Raw genomic sequence first — 21,060 nt, 5'->3', positions numbered from 1 at the left:
AATCATCTTCCACTTCTCCTTGTGAATCTAACGTGGGAGTAGGTGGTGAACTTGTGACAATAGAGCTTGAAAGAGGCCGACTTACTTCTCCTTCTTCACTTTCAACATCACTTACTGGAACGTACTCTCCGGTGCTATTAACAGTCCACTTCCATGTCTTGCTTTCATCAAACACCACATCTCGACTGATGATTATTCTTTTTGTGATTGGGTTGTACAACCTGTAAGCTTTTGAGTGCTCACTAACGCCAAGAAATATACATTTCTCTGCCTTATCATCAAGCTTCTTCCTCTTCTCATCGGGGACATGAGCAAAAGCTATGCAGCCAAAAATTTTGAAATAATCCACAGTTGGTTTGTTTCCCTTCCAGGCTTCTTCAGGTGCATGTCATGTTCTTTACTGCTAAAGTTGGGCTTCTATTCAATATGTGGATGCTCCAGCTAACAGCTTCTGGCCAAAAACATTTGGGAATAGCTTTTGTAGACAACATACTCCAAACCATGTTCAAAATTGTATGATTCTTCCTTTCGCTTACACCATTCTGCTGTGGTGTGTAAGCTGCAGTCAATTGTCTTCGAATGCCATTCATCTCACAAAAGTTAGAAAATTCTTGTGAGTTGAATTCCCCTCCACGGTCTGTTTGCAACACCTTAATTGCTCTGCCAACTTCATTCTCAATCAAGGCTTTGAAGCTTTTAAAGGCTACAAAAGCTTCTGACTTTGCCTGCAAGAAATATACCCAGGTCTTCCGACTATAGTCATCAATGAAGGTTATAAAATACCTCTTGTTGCCATTCGAAGTTGGACTTATGGGTCCACAGATGTCTGAGTGAATCAACTCCAGTGGTTGCTGAGCTCTCCATGCTTTTCCCTTTTGGAAATGATCACGTTGCTGTTTGCCAATCACACAATCTTCACAAACTTGTGATGGAGGAGCAATTTGTGTAAGCCCTGTCACCATTCTCCTTTGTTGCAAAGTCTTCAACCCATTAAAGTTAAGATGCCCATATCGAAGATGCCACAACCAAGCTGTGTCTTTCACTTTTGTAGAGAAACAAGTTTGAAGATTCAGACCATCATCTACAATGATAATTGGGAACATTCGGTTCGCTGTCATGTGAACTCGAGCAATAACACCTCTCTCTGAATCTTTGATAAGGCAGGTCCCACTTTTGATGGTGATCTCATACCCCTTCTCTTGGAGTTGACCTAGGCTAATCAAGTTACTTTTCAAATCTGGAACATAAAACACACTGGGGATTCTTTCAATAACATCATTTTTCATGCGAACATTGACACTTCCTTTCCCCATAACAGACACAGTAGAGTTGTCTCCAAACTTCACAGTATCTCTAAATGACTCATCCAACTCAGAGAATAAAAACTTATTGCCACACATATGATTACTGCATCCTGAATCTAAATACCACAGATTATTAGACTCTTCTTCCTTGTTATGACATGTCATCAATAGGGTTGTTTCTTCTTCTTCTATCTCAGCATAATTTGCTCTTTCTCCCTGACCTCTAAAGAAATTAGGACACTCTGACCTATAATGGCCATACCTGTGGCAATTGAAGCATTCAATATTGGATTTGTCAAACCTTGATCCTTGACCACGCCCCTCTGTCTCTAGAATAGGAATTGAATCTACCTCTGCCTCTTCCTTGACCACATCCTACACCCTCAAAAGCAACTGGAGTGTTGGAAGAGACCTTCAAAGCTTGCTCCTCTGTTGTAGCCCCTTGATTAATTCTCTGCTTATGAACCAACAACGAACTTTGCAGCTCATCAATCGAAACTTTATCAATGTCATGTGATTCCTCAATCGAACATACAACATAGTCAAATTTTGTACGCATCGATCGAAGAATTTTTTCAATAATGGTGACATCTCCCAGCTTGTCACCATGGATTCGCATCTTGTTTGGAATAGCCATGACTCTTGCGAAGTAATCATTGACTGACTCTCCCGTCTTCATTTGAAGAGTCTTAAAAATCTCTGCGGAGGGCTTGAAGCTGTGCACGCTTTACTTTGGCTGATCCTTGATACTTCTTCCTCATCGAATCCCAAATTTGCTTGTATGTGTCCTTTTGGAGAATAGTCTCCAAAATTGTGCGGTCAATTGCTTGAAACAAGTAATTTTTCGCCTTGAGATCCTTCAACTGCTGCTCTTCCTGCACCCTTTTCTGTGCAGCCGTCAACACTTCTCCAGCAGCGGCTGGTTCAGCAATCCCGGTTTCAATGATGCTCCAATACTCCTTGGACCTCAGAAAATTCTCCATGAGCATGCTCCAATGGTCATAGTGTCCATCAAAGCGTGGAATTGCTGGTTGCACATAGTTGTTGTTGTCGGATGCCATGTTCACCTGCTACTGCAAGAAAGCTGCTGCTTCTTTCTACCTCAGGCCCAGTGGGGGCTCTGATACCACAATGTTGAAATATCTGGGAAAAGTTTCAGAACAATGAATGAATAATATGACTGAAACTTCTTATCTTCATTAAATATCTTCCAGTTACATATATAGTAGTCCACACGAACCACTTTGAGTCAAACTAAGGAGATAAAACAGCAACAAACTTATCCACTACAACTGAACAATTTAAACTTCTAGGACTCCTAAAGACTTGGTCAGTAGCAGGAAATCCCAAATGAATAGGACCTGCAACCACGACTTATTCAAACCAGAAAAACAACTTATTCAAAGCATAAAATAACAACCAAGTTCCAACAACAAATTCGTTTTTTCAAGCTTTGATCGACTCATTCTGCTCAAGCAAGAGTTGATGTAAAAATTACAGGCATATATATAATACTACGAAAATCAATTGGATAATATCACAAAAATGCTAGGTGTGGCCGTGTGGGGGTGTAAAATTTTGCCTTTGGGCCCTCTACCCTAATGACCATGCCGAATGACTGAAGCTCTAAAGAAACTAACAACTAGATAAAATGAAAGACACTAAAACATGATCAGATAGTGTAGAATGTACAAACACCACTTCACCCACTACAACATGGAGTATGGGCCAAGAACTATGAAGTGAGGATCAAGGAATCAATGACTAAATTCTCAAGCTTATGGAGGAATTGGGAGAGGAGGGATCATGGGTAACAAATGGTAACAAGTATCAATCTAATTTCACTTTGTATTCTTCTTGAATTGATATTAACTTGGACGTCGGAGAGTTTTTTGTTTTGTAGGTCCTTTCTCCTCATGATCAATTGCAAGATGGATGCATTTAAGGCTTCTGGAAAATTGAAGGTGCAAGATTATTTGTTAAGATTACTCTCTTTCTCTCTCGAAATTTTATGCACCAAAACTAGGACAATCACATGTTGTTCCGACAATTTGAACTTCAGTTGCACGTTGAAATTTTCTAATCCTTGTGACTTTGTGAGTGAGGTATTAATAAATGAGTTTAGTTCAAAGAAGATCATATTGTGAATAAGATGGTGGCCTGCCTCTTGAAATGTTTAACAAAGGCAATTCAAGCTTGCACAAGCACTGTAAAAAATTAAACCTCAAATGGAATGCCTTGCTGGTGTCTAGGAGTAACATACGGAAAGACTTCTTAATCAGCAGGAAGAAAAGTTAAGTATTCAATCTGAGGAGGAAGAAGAATAACTTGAACTTAAAAAGGATAAAAAAATCATTGATGATCAAGCTACTGAGAGAACCCCCTCTTCCTTCTCTAAAATTTTTTCACTGAGATATGCACTAATAAGAAGAGGAATGAAGAATTTGATCATGGGAGAAGAAGCTCCGAATTTGGCCACAAAGTTGTTCCCAAAAGGTGATTTTCTGTTGATAGCAAGTGGAAGGAAATTTCGATCTCTTGCAACTCGAGAATTGATGGCTGAAGGGCCTTTTTTGCAGCATTCGGACATATTCTCTTTGTTGCATTGCTTTGGAGGTGGCTTTCTTCCCCTTATTGTTCAGCTAGGCTTGCAGGTTTGAGCTTGAATGCTCAGCTAGTTTGTAACAAGAACGATAAAGATTAAGAGAAAGGCCCCATAAGAACAAATCTGGATCTTCATCTTCCTCAAATCTGGATCTTCATCTTCCTGTTTTAATGCTCTAGCTTCGTTTGTGTTGGTTTGAAGAAGTTGAATCCAAGTTAGCTATATATAGAGACCATGAACTGCCTCATATATATTATGACACATTCGTCTCAATAGAATCAGTATACTATACTGTTTCTTAAGTATACCATTCTCCGATATAATAGATGTGTTTAAACAATTGTCTTATTGAAAAAGCTGATAATGCATGTGTGCAGACAGGTAAATTACCAATATCCTTAAACACTTGTATTTGATGTTTGGTTTTGGACCAATGCATATATATTCTTGTGTGAGATGAACTTGGCTGATTCAACATTAGAAGTGCCATTTGTTTGAGCCCAAAAGTAATTTTGGCAAGATCTTTTAGTGGATTTAGCGCAGCGGGCCGATACTTGCGGCCCAAAAATAAGTCTACTTGGAATTGGGTTATAGCTTCGCCCATTCCGAGACCCATAAGGAAAACGAGCCCTTATTGGAGTCAAGTAGCGGAGATTGAATAGGAAACTGCAATCAATAATCCTTCTATGGCAAGGAGCAGTCGAAACCCTAGTATAAATACTGGGTTTCAAGGACGAATCAATCACAACTTTCTCAATCAATTAATCGCACAGATTATCAATCCTCCCGGGAGCAAACCTTCAACCTCGTTGAAACCCGGTGACCGTGCTTCCAGTCCTAGTCTCTCCAAGAGCCTACTGTTAGTGCCAGTGCCACAGATACTACCAGCGAAGCAAGGGTAACGCCCTAGCAACCCAGCGAAGCTAAAGATACGCTTTAGCAAACCCTGTGCTTTCTCAGAACTTCCCAGTAATTGCTCTACTCAACCTACAACGTTGAGTATCGATTTGGTGACGCAAAGAGATCACAACCAAAGCCCTTACCCGTAAGGCAAGAAGTCCTTTTCCGGAAGGCAGAGAAAAGAACCTTGTGACGAGGTTGGTGCTCTCCTCGTCCATATCGTTTGAAAAGAAGTCAGGTCAAGGGACGCCCCGACGACTGCACCCCACGGTGCTGGCACGCCTGCGCAATCACACGCTCAAAAGAGACAGTTTGCAAGCCAACTGGTTTTGGTGTCAAACACCATTAATAGAAAAAGTGCATATTCTTGTGTGAGATGAACTTGGTTGATTCAACTTTAGAACTGCAATTAATAGAAAAAGACTAAAGATATCCTTTGGGATTCACAATATTCTAGTGACATAAACACCTGAGAGCTCCTATAATTATACAAAATGAATCGAACGTTGCTGTTATTTCTTTTTCACCAAAAGTTCACGTTGTGATTTGTATGTAAAATGTGTTCTTGTGTTGTGTCTTATTTACAGTTGAATTACGAAAAATCCAATTTGGTAAGACAAGCAGATAAGAGTGCTGGTAAGAACTGGAGGGTTTCAAGATCAAGTATAACATACCTTTAATGTTGGCAACTCGATCAATTAATACATATTTCTAGTTCTTATTGCTGAATTGAAACATAATCGTCCCTGTTATTGGACTGAGTTGCCGGTATATTAATCCGATATAAACAATACCCATGATAATCACTGTTAAGATCATCTAATTGAAATTAGTTTTGTTGTATTGTGTATGCTGCTTTGTAAATTCAATTGATCGATGGACTTATATTTTAATCATATTGGACTCACATATGAAGGAAGCAAAAAAAAGAAAAAGTAGATAATGATTCCATGGGAAAATATGTTTATATACATAAGAGCCATTATAACAAGGAAAATTCTAGTATACGTTGATGTATGGCATACATTAACTTTTTTGAATATTTTAGACCATCGGATATAATTAAACTGAGAATATATCTAACGGTTCAGAATATTCAATGATGGTGACCTGCTCACCTGGTAGCCTCTTTTCTTTTTTTTTGTTGCAAAATTCTGAATTACATATCAACCATAAAATTTGAGATTTTCTCATAAAACCCTAAATTGAAAGGGCACGTAAGAACTCGTTCAATTTCTTCAGTACAAATTTTTCTTTTGCTCTGATAAAACCCTAAGTTGAAAAGGAGAAGACCGGAGGAATGAAGAATTGCATTGAGGAATGATAGATTTCCCAATACTCGTAAGTTTTCTGGTACCCAAATCTCTCTCTCTCTCTCTCCAACCATGCCTTCAGAGCTTTGACGAGGTCATGATTTATTGTTTATGATTCTCACAATGAGTTCTTGCAGGTTGGACCATCTTGGACTCTTGGTTATTACTTCCAAAGGACTTTTCTTTTCATGTGTCATCACATACTTTTGAAGTAAGATTCTTGTTGTTCTTGAATCTTGATTCTGTCATATGCAATTACCTTTGTTTGTTTCTTTCATGTCGATGAATTGGTGTAGATATGGTGAACGGTGTGGCAAGAAAAGAGAATATTCACTTAAATTGTGATTAGTTTTGCTTCATTGCACAAACTTTTTTAAAAAGCTGGATATGCATAGGCAAGAGCCAATATGAAGATTGATTTCACTTTATCTATATGTTGAGTTAGTCTCTAAAAGTCTAGTTAGAACATAAGTATTTACTTATCGTGTGAAACATGGGTATGAGACCGGTATTTCATTAGGTCAACAATTACCAAAAGCACGCAGTTTGTTTCCAGAGAGATACTGGAATTGGATTGGTAATTAGTCTAACAGCTAGGGTCAAGGAACTGAGTGGATTCTGTTTAATATAAGCTCGAAATAAACTAGGCAAAACGAACGATGTTGAGGATGGATTGGATCGTAACTTAACTCCTAAATTTCTATATGAGGTATTTGTCAGTAACAAAACATGAAAACTCCCCATAATGCAGTAATTGGATATGAGGTTTAGGGCTTGGACATGACAAGGGAAATTCTCATGCAATTCATGCATTGCGTGCGTTTGTTCAGTTTCAGCCAAGTTAATAGTGCTTTGTTTTTTTGTACTTCATCTTCAAATCGTTTTGAGTGAACATTATTTCTTCTGTTCATACTAAGCTTCTGATATTGATTGGTTTGCAATTCTCCTTTCTTATCCTTAAGGTCACAGATTCTAGGGTTGGTGTACGTATTTCATCACAAAACATAACTTTGACCCATGCGAAATCGACATCAGCTAAAATTTCACCTATTAAGGACCCATTTCATAACGTGCTCTCAAATCCAAGCTATAGTTCTTGGTTTAGAAATAGAAAACTCATTAGGGCATAAAAAAATTACTAGTTTTTCTGGTATTCTATTCGAGGATTGGACAAAAGGGTGGTTCTGCTTTTTTACATAAAAAGTAACTGTTAGTCTGTTACGATGAATGTGAGCATGTATTGTAGTCCAATCTGAAGGTAAAAATTCTTTTGGATATTGAAGATTAAATATGATATCTGGGTGCACCTTATTTGTTTGCTTGCAGGTGGAAACTGAGGCATCTTATTTGTTATTCTCAAATGCATCTCATCCCACTTTAGTTGAACCAATGTAAATATTATTGAAAGGGAAAAAAAAAAAAAAAAAAGGCCTAGCTACTGATTCATTTATTGTCATGTAAGAGATAATAAACTAAAATTTTTTACTTTGATCTTTCATATAAACCAGGAACTAGCTTTCGTTTCACCATCTTCTACTTCACAATCCAAAACACCCAAAAGACTCTATTTTACAAATCCCAAACCCTGTTTCTTCCTTAAATTGGTCTACTATGTACGTACATATTGTTCCCAGTACAGTAATTTTGTTTTAATAATCCTACAAGTTTCAATTTGATATAGATAATCCATCTAATTATATGTTGCATATTAGTTTGTAATCTCAATCTCTGTAACTTTTTTTTTTCTTTCTATTTTAGGTGTGGATGGATCATATGAATCTTCAATGTGTAATGGAAGTGACTGTAATGAAATGCAATATAAGGGAGCTCGGTATGATAAGTTGTCTACAGAAGATCTTAAAAGACAGGAGTTTAAGACTGTGGAGGAAGCTGAATCATTTTAAAATGCTTATGCAAAGGCTATGGGTTTTGGTGTTAGAAACGACTACAAGAGATTATGTATACGCATAATAGGGAGAGTCACTTCATTGCGGTTGGTTTGTTCTGCTCAAGGGAAAAGTAGTACATGAGTACCAAGAAAAGAGTTCGCAAGCCAAAGAAAGAAACAAGATTCAATTCCAAGTGCTGGAGATTACTTAAAAAAGACAAGGAGGGTGATTGAATATCAATCCCACTCAAGTTCACACAGAGTTCTATCAAAGAATGGCAATGAAAGATGCAAGATGGTAACACAACTATATTCAAGTTGTTTTGAGTGAATTCAAGGTGAAGCACTTTAAGATTACACCTTACTGCAATTTGGATCCACGTGGTGATTCGAAAAAAGTCATCACTTATCTCTGCATTGACTGTGGCATTGAAAGACCAGCAAATGCCAAAGCACTCTATCTTATTATCACCACGATGAAACAAGTACATTGTTGTGTCAACATTGTTGGAATATATGAATTGAGGCTAGCTTTGTTCTTACTGTGATAAGAGTCTGGTTGGTTAGCTAATCATTTTGCTTGTTTCAATGACATACTAATGTGGTGGGAGTTAGTTGCATATCCATGCCTTGTCTACAAGTTATTTTGTAAATTATAATTGCTGGCAAAGTGACTACGATAAATGCAGATCTGATTAGGAGCTCAATATGAGTGATGTAAATTAACATATTAGAAAAGAGATCTGATTTGTTATTATAAATCTTACCTGTCCTAAATTTCAAATCTTTAAGGAATATATGGTTATCAGAGAAGGGATGTTTCATGTTAATACTAATGGAGATGAAAGCAGTTTATCAGAGTATTCATATACAATCTCTAAGGAGTTGAGCGTCAAAGCAGAGGATATCTAACATTGAAAGAAAGGAAATTGATCAGATTCAGGATATATGGAACTACCAACGAATCCTTTTGCATAAATCTGTCATTCATTAATAAGATTAGTTTCATCAAAAGATTGAGGTCACAAACACAATGAGCATTTCAATCAGAAAAAATGACAATACGAAACTCCTAAAATGACGATAGAATTACAAAGTCTGAGTCAGTGAGTTGTGTATCTCAAGCCTTCTTTTTCCTGCCCAGAATAGGTCTCTTGCCAATCATTGAACTACTCGTCCCAGGAAAGGGAAGTACGTAAACAACAGCTTTTCAGAAGCCTTGCCAGACTGAACCTGTTCTGATAATATGGTCACATGAAATTTCACAAAAGCAAACAATATCAAACAAAAGAAAGTTGCAGAGATAGACAATCCAATATGAAACAGAATTTCAACAATTCACACTTTAGAAAATTGAAAATCTCCATTCCTCACAACCTAATTATAAAATTTTCATCACTATAAGTTAACATTAAGGAAAAGTTGGTGGCTTGAACACAATTCCGCAGAAACCCTGTGAAGAAAAACCAGCACCCAAGACCAATGTAGATTCATATACACAGAAAATCTGATTCTTTATGGTTGAAATGAAACATGTGTATAACCAACACAGGCAAAATGCGAAATGAGTTAACAACACTAAGCAAAAACACAAATGGACATAATTAACTTCCATTTCACACCTAATGCCCGAATTGAAACAGAGTGAATAAACATAATTTGATTTGATTCATACAACAAAATGTGAAAGGACAAAACAGTACATGCTAATACTGCATAAACAGAGCCTAATATGAATTCAAACGATAAAATGGAAAAGAAAATAACCTCATTGATGGCAACAATTTGGCCATTGCTCTTCTTCACCTTCACCTTCTTCAGGAAATACCAGAACTTGGACTTGGCGCGAACATCATTGGTGTGCCAAAGCTTCATGCGGAAGATCTTGGGGGTGTCCTCGGCATCCTTGGGGAGAGCCCTACCCACCATCTGGTACTGGTGAAACTTGAGAGCAACCATGTCTACGAATTTAGAGAAGACGGTTACAATCTCAGAGGCCTCTCTCACTTTCGCTCCACCTGCACAACATGCAACCGCAAAGTGCTGGAGACCCGTTTCTCGAACCCGGAAACCGCAAAGAAGACCCGACCAGAAATCTTCCGTCCAGCCACTAAACGGAGGCGCACAGGTCTCATTCAACTCCTCTCGACATCGCGACAAATTCTATGGCTTGGGTTTCCACCGGCTTGGGTTTCCATCGACGGGCTCTAGCGAAGCCGAGAAATTTCCACTGCTCCGGCGATTCTTTTACATTTCCGGCGACTCCAGTAGCCGATGACGACATGCACGAATGGTCAAGGTGGTGAGAATTTGGGGTGGTAAGAGAGATTGAAAATTTTAGGGTTTGGGAATTCTGATTTGGGGGTTTTGGGGTTTCTTCGCTTAGATTTCTGTAAATTCAAACACAAGAGAAACAGAGGATGGAGAGAATTGCAGCGGAAGAGTGATAGCCGAGCGATGGTCAGGCCACCATGACTCTGATACGCTAGAATTTCAACCAAGAAGGAAGAAGGAAGAAGGAAGAAACATAGGAAAAGAGAGGAGATAGAGAAGGTCAGAATGAGGGCCGTCCTCAGTCTCGAGATGAAAAAAAAAAAAAAAAAACTAAATTAACCATATTCTCTTTTGATTTTACGATAATAGAGGTCAATAGTAGTAATTAAGGTTGTAATTTTGATAATGCTTGATATTCCAACCCCAAGTCACAAAATTGATGATAGAACAAATGATTGTAAAAAATGGTAGTCAAGTTGTAATTACTGTTAATATCTCACTATAACAAGTTTGGGAAATATTTTACCAATAAAAAAACGAATTGTGGTAAAAAGTCGTAATTTAGTTGTAATAAGTGTTAATACTTCACTATTACAAGTTTTCAGAACCACATTACTAATAAAACAACAAATGTGTTGCTATAATGGCAAAACGTCATATATTTAAGTAAATTTGCGGTGAGTCCTTTATAGAGCAATAAGGTTGTCTATTTTGTAACTACTGTCGTTTAAGAGTTATTTACTTATTTGACAATGTTTTTTTCTAGAGTTTACGGCAATTGAGATCCAAAATAATAACCAAGGTTGTATTTGTGGTAATTATTTAATATTACAAGTTTGAGAACTATTTGACCAATGAGACAACGAATTATTGTAGAAGTAGTAATCAAGCTCTTATTTATGGTAATTTTTTATATTACAAGTCTCAGAACCATTTTATGTAATACCCGGTTGATATTTTTCTAATCAAAACTTTTGGGTGGCAAACACCTTTCAATCAAAGGTAAGGTGTTCCATGTTTTATGCATTAGTGGATCAATCAAGACCAATAGTTATGCATGGTTGAAAATCAGTCAACAAAAAAAAAAGGGGCCAGAACAGTTTTTTTCACTCTCTCTCTCTCGTCCGAAGCCACCCAAAACAGAGCAAAACTTCTCCAAGCTCTCTCTCACTCCACCGGCCACCAATCAAGACCAGACCACTTCCTATAGGTTCACCTCGACCTTGCGCAGCTTCCTGAGGCAGTCTTAAAACGCGACACGGCCACCAGCGGCGGCGGGAAACTCCGCCCGGTTTGAGCTCGTTTTGGTTCCTAGCTTGCTATCTCAAGCTACCGGTCACCAATCCTCACCAAACTTCATCCTCGAGCTCACCTCAACCTCATGAAACTCCCAGAAGTGTCCTTGCAAGGCAGAGCTGTGCGTGGTGGCAGCTGGAAGCCAGCCCCGATCAAAATCGAAAAACCGAGCAATCGATCCGGATATCTCGAGTTACAGACCACCTCTTCCAGTGATTCTTGAGCTGGTGAACTCAGATTGAAGTTCTGAACAAATTTCATGAAGAGATCGAAGAGAGTAGTTGAAGTTTTTATGTGGAACGGAGCTCTCGCCGGATTCTGGAATTTTTCCGGCCACCGAGACTTTCGATCATGATATCTCTAGTTTTAGAGCATCTTTTTGATTGATTCTTGAACCAGTGAGTTCACCTTGAAGTTCTTAACAACTCTCCAGAAGGGATCGAGGCCTGATATTGAAGTTTTTACGTCGAAATCGAGCTCGCCGTTTCTGCATTTCCTTGCCGGTTTCTGGAAAATTTCCGGCCACCTCGACTGTTCTAGGTAATTTCGACCCCTTCCGGTCATTTTCAGACTTCATGCTAGTTAGGAAAATGGTTAGGATTGATGAGATGAAGAGGAGCAGCCTGGACCCGACACCATTGGCGGTGGTCGGCGGCGGCTCGGCCCCTGACTCCGGCGGCCCTTTCCGGCCACCTCCGGGGTCAAAAATGTGATTTCTTTACATTTTTAGATTCTACATTTCAATACGATCATTTCGATATATTATACGCAATTTTTGGATATCGTATGATTTAGTTATAAATTTGACGATTTTGATCGGTTTCGATCGTTCGATTTGTGATCTGTGAAGATCAGACCGTCAGATGGACTTGTAATTGTAATATGTTGATCGTATGACTGTCCCGATGACTTTGTGTGGTCACGAGCGAAGATCCGACCTTTGGATCTTTGTATAATTGTGAAATGGTGTTTTGGAAGGCGATTCGTGAGAATCCGACCGTCGGATTTTCATAAAATTTTGTGGAGATGTTTATAAAGAAGATTCAGGAAGATCCAACCGTCGGATCTTCGTGATAATTTTGGAGGATGATCTTAAGGGCGATCTATGAGGATCCGACCGTTGAATCATCGTATAAATTCGATCTGACCGTTGGATCGTCGTATAAATTTGATCTGACCGTTGGATCATCGTATAAACCCAATCTGACCGTTGGATCATCGTATAAATTCTATCTGACAGTTGGATCGTCGTATAAATCTGATCTGACCGTTGGATCATCGTATAAATTCGATCTGACCGTTGGATTGTCATTTATTTTATTTTATGAGTTGTTGGCTAAATTCAAGTCACTTATGATTAGGTGATTGACGGTCTTCCTTGGTGAGCGGTTTTGGTGTGTATTGTGAAATTGAAGACGCAGCGGGATTAGAGGTGAGTAAACCTCACGTGGTTCATATTACGAACCGAGTACCTTTCATTAATTTATTTTCTGTGGTAATTGTGTGAAAATATTTATGGAATAAATATTTGTTTCAAATCATATGGACTTGATCAACTACGGTCCATAGGTAAGTAAAATGATTTTAATTATACAAAATGAATTTCACGATTTTTATGCTTGAATTATAGTTGGTATTAGTGATTATCCCTGAGCGGATGATTACGTGTGTGTGTATATATATATATATATATATTTACGTGGATATATATGGAATGGTGTGACATTGAGGTGTGTGTGGAACTGCGATAACTTGGTTATGAGATGATATTGTTTTTGAAATTGCCATGATTATTTGTGATAATGGTGACCGATAAATGTTCGTAATAATCATGTTGACCTTCTGAGTTGAATAGAGGATAGAGAAGGTAGGGTTCTGAGGACAGGGGTCCAAGGATCGAGGGTTATTAAATAACCCGGAAATATGTCGTTTACAATTGAACCTAGGCCAAGGTGACAAGTAACGATGTAGTTAGAGCTCTAACGTGCTGTGGGAAAGACCACAGTGGAGATGCTGCACGGGTGGGAAAGACCACATGCAGTGAGGAGGATTGCACGGGTGGGAAAGACCACATGCAATGGGAATAGTAATGGTTGTGGGAAAGACCACAGTGGGGATAACTGCACGGGTGGGAAAGACCACATGCAGTGAGGATAATTGCACGGGTGGGAAAGACCACATGCAATGGGAATAATAACTGGTTGTGGGAAAGACCACATAGGTGATATAGAGGTCAGGGAATTTTAAGAATGTATTCCTTGTTGTTTCTTGTAAGTTGGTTGATGTTTGCATTGTGAATGTTGAAATTGTTGGTTGTTACATGAGTTAAAGGAATTGAAATTTAATAAAATCAACAGTTCATTCTTGTTTACTCATACGAGCTGTAAAGCTTACCGGGTTTGGTGTTGTTGCAATCCCTGTACACTATTCAAATTGTGTAGCGGGTAATCCTACAGGTCAGGAGAATCGAGAAGGTGATCAGGCTGCTTAGAGTAGTGGTATTTGAGTTACAGCTTTATTGTGAGGTTGTTATGCACATTGAGCTTACATTTAAATTTGGGGAGAGTGTGTTGTAATATTAAACTCTTGAGGATTTGGTTTATGTATTAACGAGTGAGGCGAGGTGTGTTTATTTCTGAGAAAAAAATTCAGAACGTTTATTTGATTAAGTTGTTTATTTCATGTTTCGGATTTGAATTTATTATTCAAAATTCGGGGCGTGACATTTTACTAATGTGACAACGAATTGCTGTCAAAGTGGTAAAACTTTATGTATATATTGTAAATGAGGCGTGAGTCCTTAATTGTGTATTAAAGTTCTATATTTTGTAACTTAATACTTTTCTTGTGTAAATCTCATCATCCATGAGATAATTACTTATTTGACAATACATTTTATTATAAATTACAACAATTGAGGTATAACGTTGTAATTATGGTTGTTTTTATGATAATTACTTGAAATATGATTCTATTTACAAAAAAAAATGATCACTTTACCACTGCTACAACAAATGTTTTGTTTATATGGTAAATAATCATATTAGACCTAAAACTTTTCAAGTCCTTATTCTTGTAATCCAATTATTCTTTTTGTAACTAGAGTCCTTTATTTTGTAAATTATATCATCGATGAGACATTTTACAACAAACAACCACATTGAACGTATTTAGTGATAATTATAGCTGTAATCAAAGTAATTACTACATTTACGATCATCATTACAAGTTTTGGAATGATTTACGTATAAAACAATAAATGAGTACTTACTATGATATTTTTTATTTTTTTAAGTACACAAGTGTCAAATTATAAGTAGTTAACCTGTTGACCTGGATAACAGGTTTCACCAATTAATTTAATTTAATATATATTTATTAAAAAGTTGATGTATGACAAACATCAACATAGAAAGCCTAAAAACCAAAAGAGGAAATAGGTAACTACCATAACTTGTTTGATGTAACTAAGCGTCCGATTAGGTGATGTCTAAGTCATTCATGGGTAACTAAGCGTCCGATTAGGTGATGTCTAAGTCATTCATGGGTAAAAGTGCGTTTTGTTTATATTTTATTTTAAAAAAAAATTGTTTGTCCTTTTTTTTATTTTTTTTTTAAGGGAGGAATATTTTCTAGACGTAAAATATATCTGCAAATGTGTAACGGGAGACAACTCAATATTTTGTAGACGTACTAGTCTCACATGGAGGATAAAAGCAAGCCAGATGCATTTTCCTCCCATCATGAAAAAGCTCTTAGAATAAAGTCTGTATCCCAGAATTGCATTGACAGCTCCCGGATTATAGAACTCAATCCAGGCGTGCATGCAGAGGCCAGTGGGGGACGATAACGGTCCATTGTGATCAAATACATATAATCACATTATTCACATACATCCAATTAAAACTGTATTTAAATTAAGCCTATTTTTCCAGCTAAGATATATCTCTAAAATTATCGATCAGCTGCTAATTAAGACTATAATTCTGTCCACTTATAGTTATTGAAGAATTTCTTGAATAGTCACAGTGGTAAGCATCTAGATGGTCAGGTTTGGCTAGGAGCCTAGGACTATACTGAAACCTAAGCAACTGGAACCAAGTTTGAATACTCATCCAAACGTTTGAACTTTGTTAATCTGGATTAGAAGGTCGGTTGTTGTGTTTTAGGCAACAGAAGAGATTCCGCTGCAGAGAGGAGAATTTGGTTTCGATAATACAGATTAAAGCTTCTGTATTGGATCGGTGAAGGATTAAAGCTTTTGTCTAGACGAGGCAAAACAATTAAAGTATCCCATTATAGCCAAACAATTTGAAGCAGGAGGTGAATGAGAGCTTTCCATTTGGGCGATTACTACCGAGACCCCAGAATTTCGAAGATCTGTGTTCGAGGTCGGAGTTTTTTCTTTTGTTGGATGTTATTGATGACTATAGTTGTTTTTACGTTTTCATTACCCAAAAGATTAAAGCTTTGATTTTTGAATTACACTTGCCTAAGAGCTGTGGCTTTTGATATTCTGAAACAACGATAGCCTAGAGTATGGACATGTGCGTGGTCTGTCAATTTGTTAGTCTAGGCAAGCAATGCATTACTACAGTTGGTGAATGTGTTTTTTTTTTTTTTTTTGACAGGATAGAGCAAAGTTGCTTAAGTTACCAAACCATGTTGGAATTGATTGTAGGAACACTCAGATTACACGAGTGGGTTGGGTTTGATTGGTTTGCTATTTTTGAGGTTTTAGTGATGTTGTTTGAATACTGTGAAATCAAATATAATGATCATTGTGTTTACAAGCATAAAGAAGTTTTACTCAAGGGTAATGACCATTGTCTCTATGTGGGAAACTGTAAATGAATAGGAGTAGTGTGAATTTGAGTGGTTAAAAAATAATTTGAAATTGAAATTGAGATAAATGAGTATGCAAGGATTTTCATTTCCCCTTCAATTTTATGTTTTCAGATATTGAATCTATAAATTTGAAATTGTAGATTCCTGGCTCAATTGTTTCAGATTTTCAGATCTGCTTCAATTTGATTGCTGAGCTATGTTTATATTTGACAACCTGTCATTATTGATTTGATAGAGGTTCTTACTTTTGATGACTGTTGGTAGGGGAAAAAAAAGTTCATATTTCTTTGTTCTCAATTGATAATTTTAGCTGTTGAAAATCCTGTTATCACTTTGATACCTATCATACTCTTTTTAATAGAACTGCCTAATATTACCTCTTTTCTCTTGCTTAATGCTATACCTTAGACATGCTCTTCCTTTTGCAGGTAGCTGAGAGCTTGGAGCTGGTAAGAAGGAAATTAATTGTTGTTTGATAAAGAGTGAAAGCATTCCTTGCTTGGTAATTTCTCTGGATCTATGATAATTTGCAATTTTGAAGCTGATTAGCTTTTACCGCTTTTGCACCTTCAGTTTGTAGTCTTATCAGATTTGATGTCAAATACATGCAAGTCATACTTTACATCAGAATTGATCCGTGTATTCCATAATGATGAATGATTGGACTAACTTGCCAACGTGAACACCCAGTGTCTGCATAGAATGCAAGTTTAGTCTATTTCTAATGTCTGAAAGTGCATTGGCATGAGAAATATTGTGTAGTCATAGTTTTATCTCATGACCTCAGGTCCAAACTTTTCTATTACTTTTCTTAATAACGTATGCTTGAACATATCATAACTACTCTTTCACGTAGGGGTGTTTGAGTTCTGCATTTATGTTGTTTTGTTCTTTTTTTTTTTTTTGTCCAGGGCATTTAATTGAAGAAAGGAACCAAGTATATTCTTTAGAAAACAAGTTTATCTCCAAATTCAAGTAGGCATAGAGAGATATAACACACAACATCAGGTATCGAACATATCAGTCTTCAATATATACATATATTTTATATTCTGCTTCTTATCTGATATATATATATATATATATATATATTCTATTTCCAGTGTATTTTGTATTAATCTCATACTCTGCCTCTTATTTGATTGTGCTTTCTATTTTATTCTTATTCTGCCTCTGTGATTGTTAACCCATCTCTGTGATAGTATCCCCCCACATTAGGATTAGCCTGACAGTAACAAGAGCATTTGGTGAAATTACCAATCCTTTACCAACTTGCTAGTGCCTCATTCCAACTGATCAGTCTCCATGCAGCCAAAATTTTAGTTTATTTAGATATGATTTGTATCATTTTTCCCAAGGAATATTAAGAAAAGTTACACCTATGAGTTTATCCACATAAGAAAAGTTTGTCTCTGGTGCTGTATGAAAGTTCAGTGTTTTAATTTGATGGACTATGGTATTGGTTTTTAATAGCTTTAGAAAATCAAAAGATAAATCACTTCTCTAAAAACTAATATGTTCTCATTGAGCTTCAATTTTTCTGTGGAGTGAAATTTTTTCGATGCTTGGTTTCTTCAGAGCATAATTTCATTCCCTATTATTGCTGCCAATATATTAGGCTTGACTATTAACAATGCATGTTGCTATATTCAGCTATCTTTATATTCATCAATATGCAGAAAAGAATTTCTCATGAAAATCATCTTCATATCTCTGTAACAGAACTCTCTGAAATGGGATCCTTACATTAGTTCTAATTTCAATGTCTTTTCAATATAGATTATTTGTTAAGCTGTATTGTTTCAAAGTTTCTAATCATATACTTGGAATTCTGTAATTGCACGTAGAAATGCTTTGTGGGAGATTGGGCATGCTGGTCCTATATGGGTTTGAGAAAGCTAATTAACCATCAAAAGTGGAGGCAGTCATATTTCTTTCTTGCATCTTTGGTTCTCGGATTTGCCTGTGTAATTCATCAAGTGCAAGAGGCCTCCAAGTACAAGGTAGAATTTGGATCTATTCCTGTTTTATGGTTTTCTTCTTTTTCTGGACACACTAAATCTTTGTTTGCTGATTGTACAAAAAAGTATTGTATGTGGGGTCAAGCAATTTATCTGAGTTTTCAATTAATATTTCGACTCTAGCAAAGTATCCCACACTGCTCAATTTTAGATCAGATTATATTACTGCATTTGTAGAAGCTGGGGAACTCACCTGGACATCCTCTGTTGTTAACTATACCTCTGATTCTGTGTCTCTTTTTATAGTTGACTCTAGTGACTTATATCTTTATTTTTAGGCACTTCACTGTCATCAAAAACAGGAAGTCTTTGTTTGAAGATTAAGAAGCACATTACTAATACAAGTAAGAGGTTGTTATAAATAGATTTGGTTACCAACTTTGCTTACCCTACGATAGTCATTCTGTGATCAACTCTGTTTCTAACAATCGTCTCTTTGTCAAACAGGTGTTATTCTTCTTCACATCTCAGGCATTGAAAACTTCCAGAATGCACAGTATTAGTTGTGTCACCTATGAAGCCAGATTCCTCTGCTTCAACAATTCTGTAAGTTCCATGCTGCGGTCAACAACATGAGTTATTTAATGATTAAATAAATTGGGGTATTGGTAAACTGACATAATTGGGTATACCCAGTTAGTGTGATTAATTGTGTATAAATTATGTTTTATAGGTAGACATGAGGAAGGGGAATATGGATTTTTTGCATCCATGTACTGCTAATAGAGTAACTGAGAGTCCCGGGTTTAAAGATGAAGTTCTTATCAACTTCATTCATGGTCTTTTGGATGTAAAGGTAATAATCTTTTTTTCTTCATTACTTCTATTTGTAAAAATTTGTTTTTGTGTTCAGTGGAAGAGTTTGATCTGGTCATTCGGTGCATGCTGTTTTTTCGTGTTAAGATTTATTGGTATGAGGGCCTGGATTTGTGTTTTGTTGCTAATACATACTTTCATGACTAGTACGCGGAATTCCAACCCCCCCCCAATTTGTAGGAAGTGAATGGAAAAGAAATTCAAATTTCTTTAGTTACTGTATACTGTAAACAATGAGGAATTAAATGAGCAATACCTGATACCAACAATATCATGAAACTCATAAACTTAAATAAAAATACCAGTACATAAGAAAGAGTTCAGACCAAAAGAAAAAAAAGAAAAAGGATAAGGTCTGAAACGTTGATGGATGAAATACATGGAAGCGCTTTACTCAGAGCAATGCTAAGATAAGCAAGGAGGCTGGAGGAGAGTTTAATATTTTTGATGGGTCAGTGATGGGTAAGAATTTGGAGTTGCATTGTACAGAATTGGAGATTTGGAAGTTGGCCAGATGGGATTCTGTCAACCAGTATAGTTATATTGTTGTGTTGCTGGTTGGTATTGTGATTTGTGGATTGAGTTTGGTTTGTTTGGTTTCGCAGGTGCTTACTCTTGAGGAGCCTGAACGTGGTCTTACCATCGTCAAGCTAACGCATGTGGATGTTCCTGAAGAAGACAGGTTATTTCTCTGCTTTTGTTTTGTAGTTTTTGGTATTCTTTAACGTAATTCATTGTATTAAAGAAGATAGGTCTGAAACTCATTTCTGATAACTAATCAATAATTTTATTTGCATATGAATAGGTTTAGAAGACCTGTATCATAAAAAAGAAAAAGAAAGAAACATCAGATGTCCATTTACCAGTGATCTAATGTTCTTACAGTTTCTGCTTAAATAATGATCTGAGAGTAACTTTGTAATATCTGATTTTATTTTTCAAAAGCATGAGAACTATTACTGTGATGTGTTGAATTTTGATATATGCTGGTAATTCGATCCGTAAACCTTCATATAGGTATAGCTTCGTTCCCTGTTTCATTACTCATATTCATAAACTCTTTATCTGAAATCAATTGAGCAAGCTTGAGCTACAATAGAGACCTGTCGTACCATAACTTGCACTTTTTACATAGCAAACTTCATTATGTTCATGTCCCTAAGCTAAACATATGGGTTCCTAAGCTACTTAACTTACATAGCATATCTTGCATCTCTCTATATTTTGAAATCTGATTCTTTTTCTCACATCTTAGTGCCCAATATTTCAGAGGCAGTCCATCACATCCAACAGCAAATGAAGCTTCCACTAACACAAAAGAGACTTCCAAGCAGATGAACCAATGGATGACACTGATGAAGAACTCATGTAATGATTGGTTCGAACTTTGAATGTATAATATTTTGCTAAGAACTAACCATATTTGTCAGTTGTATATAAACGTCTTGGGTGCAACATCTTTCTTTTGGTCAATAGAATATCAAAGTTTTGAAAACTGTAAAATGTGAATGATAAGATTGGTTAAAACACCCGCCCTTGCTCAAAAACTTCTATTCTTTTTTAAAGTTGTATGTATGCCATAATCTACTATTCCACTATGTATCAAAATGGAAGTGCTAATCGCGTACGGACTAATGAAACATGATGGTTTTGGTTTCCACGAATGTAAAAAGTGCAAGCGCTCCTTCCCCGCAGCATCGCGCGGGTACGTTAGCTAGTTTTTATTCTAGAGACTGATGCTCAGCTCAAGTTCAGCTTAGATCAGACAAAAAGCCTTTTAGATAACAAATTATGA

At 36.8% G+C, this 21,060-nt stretch overlaps 2 protein-coding genes and 1 long non-coding RNA gene across 8 annotated transcripts; 2 read left to right on the top strand and 1 right to left on the bottom strand.

Annotated features, from left to right (window-relative positions):
* Nucleotides 1–8,978: 8,978 nt before the first annotated feature.
* Nucleotides 8,979–10,597, bottom strand: LOC112175768 (60S ribosomal protein L18a). Of its 2 annotated transcripts, none has more exons than XM_024313515.2 (2): nucleotides 9,778–10,597; nucleotides 8,979–9,243 (listed from the first exon to the last, which is right to left on the bottom strand). In XM_024313515.2, exons 1-2 carry the CDS (start codon nucleotides 9,967–9,969, stop codon nucleotides 9,172–9,174), a joined length of 264 nt encoding a protein of 87 aa, XP_024169283.1. In that variant the 5' UTR covers nucleotides 9,970–10,597; the 3' UTR covers nucleotides 8,979–9,171. The 2 variants fall into 2 exon arrangements, with proteins under 2 accessions (XP_024169283.1, XP_024169290.1); XM_024313522.2 differs by having other exon boundaries at nucleotides 8,979–9,248; nucleotides 9,778–10,596.
* Nucleotides 10,598–11,344: 747 nt separating this feature from the next.
* On the top strand, nucleotides 11,345–14,479 carry LOC112166875. Its single transcript, XR_002923452.2, has 3 exons — nucleotides 11,345–12,120; nucleotides 12,942–13,012; nucleotides 14,022–14,479. It is a non-coding gene; the product is annotated as an uncharacterized LOC112166875 (long non-coding RNA).
* A 2,302-nt stretch (nucleotides 14,480–16,781) lies between these two features.
* LOC112182517 lies at nucleotides 16,782–20,791 on the top strand. 5 transcript variants are annotated; one of them, XM_040516273.1, is made up of 8 exons: nucleotides 16,783–16,930; nucleotides 17,340–17,436; nucleotides 18,276–18,431; nucleotides 18,728–18,800; nucleotides 18,921–18,995; nucleotides 19,123–19,245; nucleotides 19,871–19,947; nucleotides 20,521–20,791. In XM_040516273.1, the coding sequence occupies exons 5-8, from the start codon at nucleotides 18,939–18,941 to the stop codon at nucleotides 20,654–20,656; spliced, it is 393 nt and encodes a 130-aa protein (XP_040372207.1). In that variant the 5' UTR covers nucleotides 16,783–16,930; nucleotides 17,340–17,436; nucleotides 18,276–18,431; nucleotides 18,728–18,800; nucleotides 18,921–18,938; the 3' UTR covers nucleotides 20,657–20,791. The 5 variants fall into 5 exon arrangements, with proteins under 5 accessions (XP_040372200.1, XP_040372201.1, XP_040372207.1 ...); XM_040516270.1 differs by having other exon boundaries at nucleotides 16,784–16,930; nucleotides 18,728–18,793; nucleotides 18,897–18,995; XM_040516269.1 differs by having other exon boundaries at nucleotides 16,786–16,930; nucleotides 18,728–18,793.
* The last annotated feature ends 269 nt before the right edge of the window (nucleotides 20,792–21,060 follow it).

Source organism: Rosa chinensis, chromosome 1 (assembly GCF_002994745.2).
Source record: "Rosa chinensis cultivar Old Blush chromosome 1, RchiOBHm-V2, whole genome shotgun sequence".
Classification (NCBI taxonomy): domain Eukaryota; kingdom Viridiplantae; phylum Streptophyta; class Magnoliopsida; order Rosales; family Rosaceae; genus Rosa; species Rosa chinensis.
Note: the sequence above shows the minus strand (reverse complement) of the source record. Positions and strands in the feature narration are given on the sequence as shown.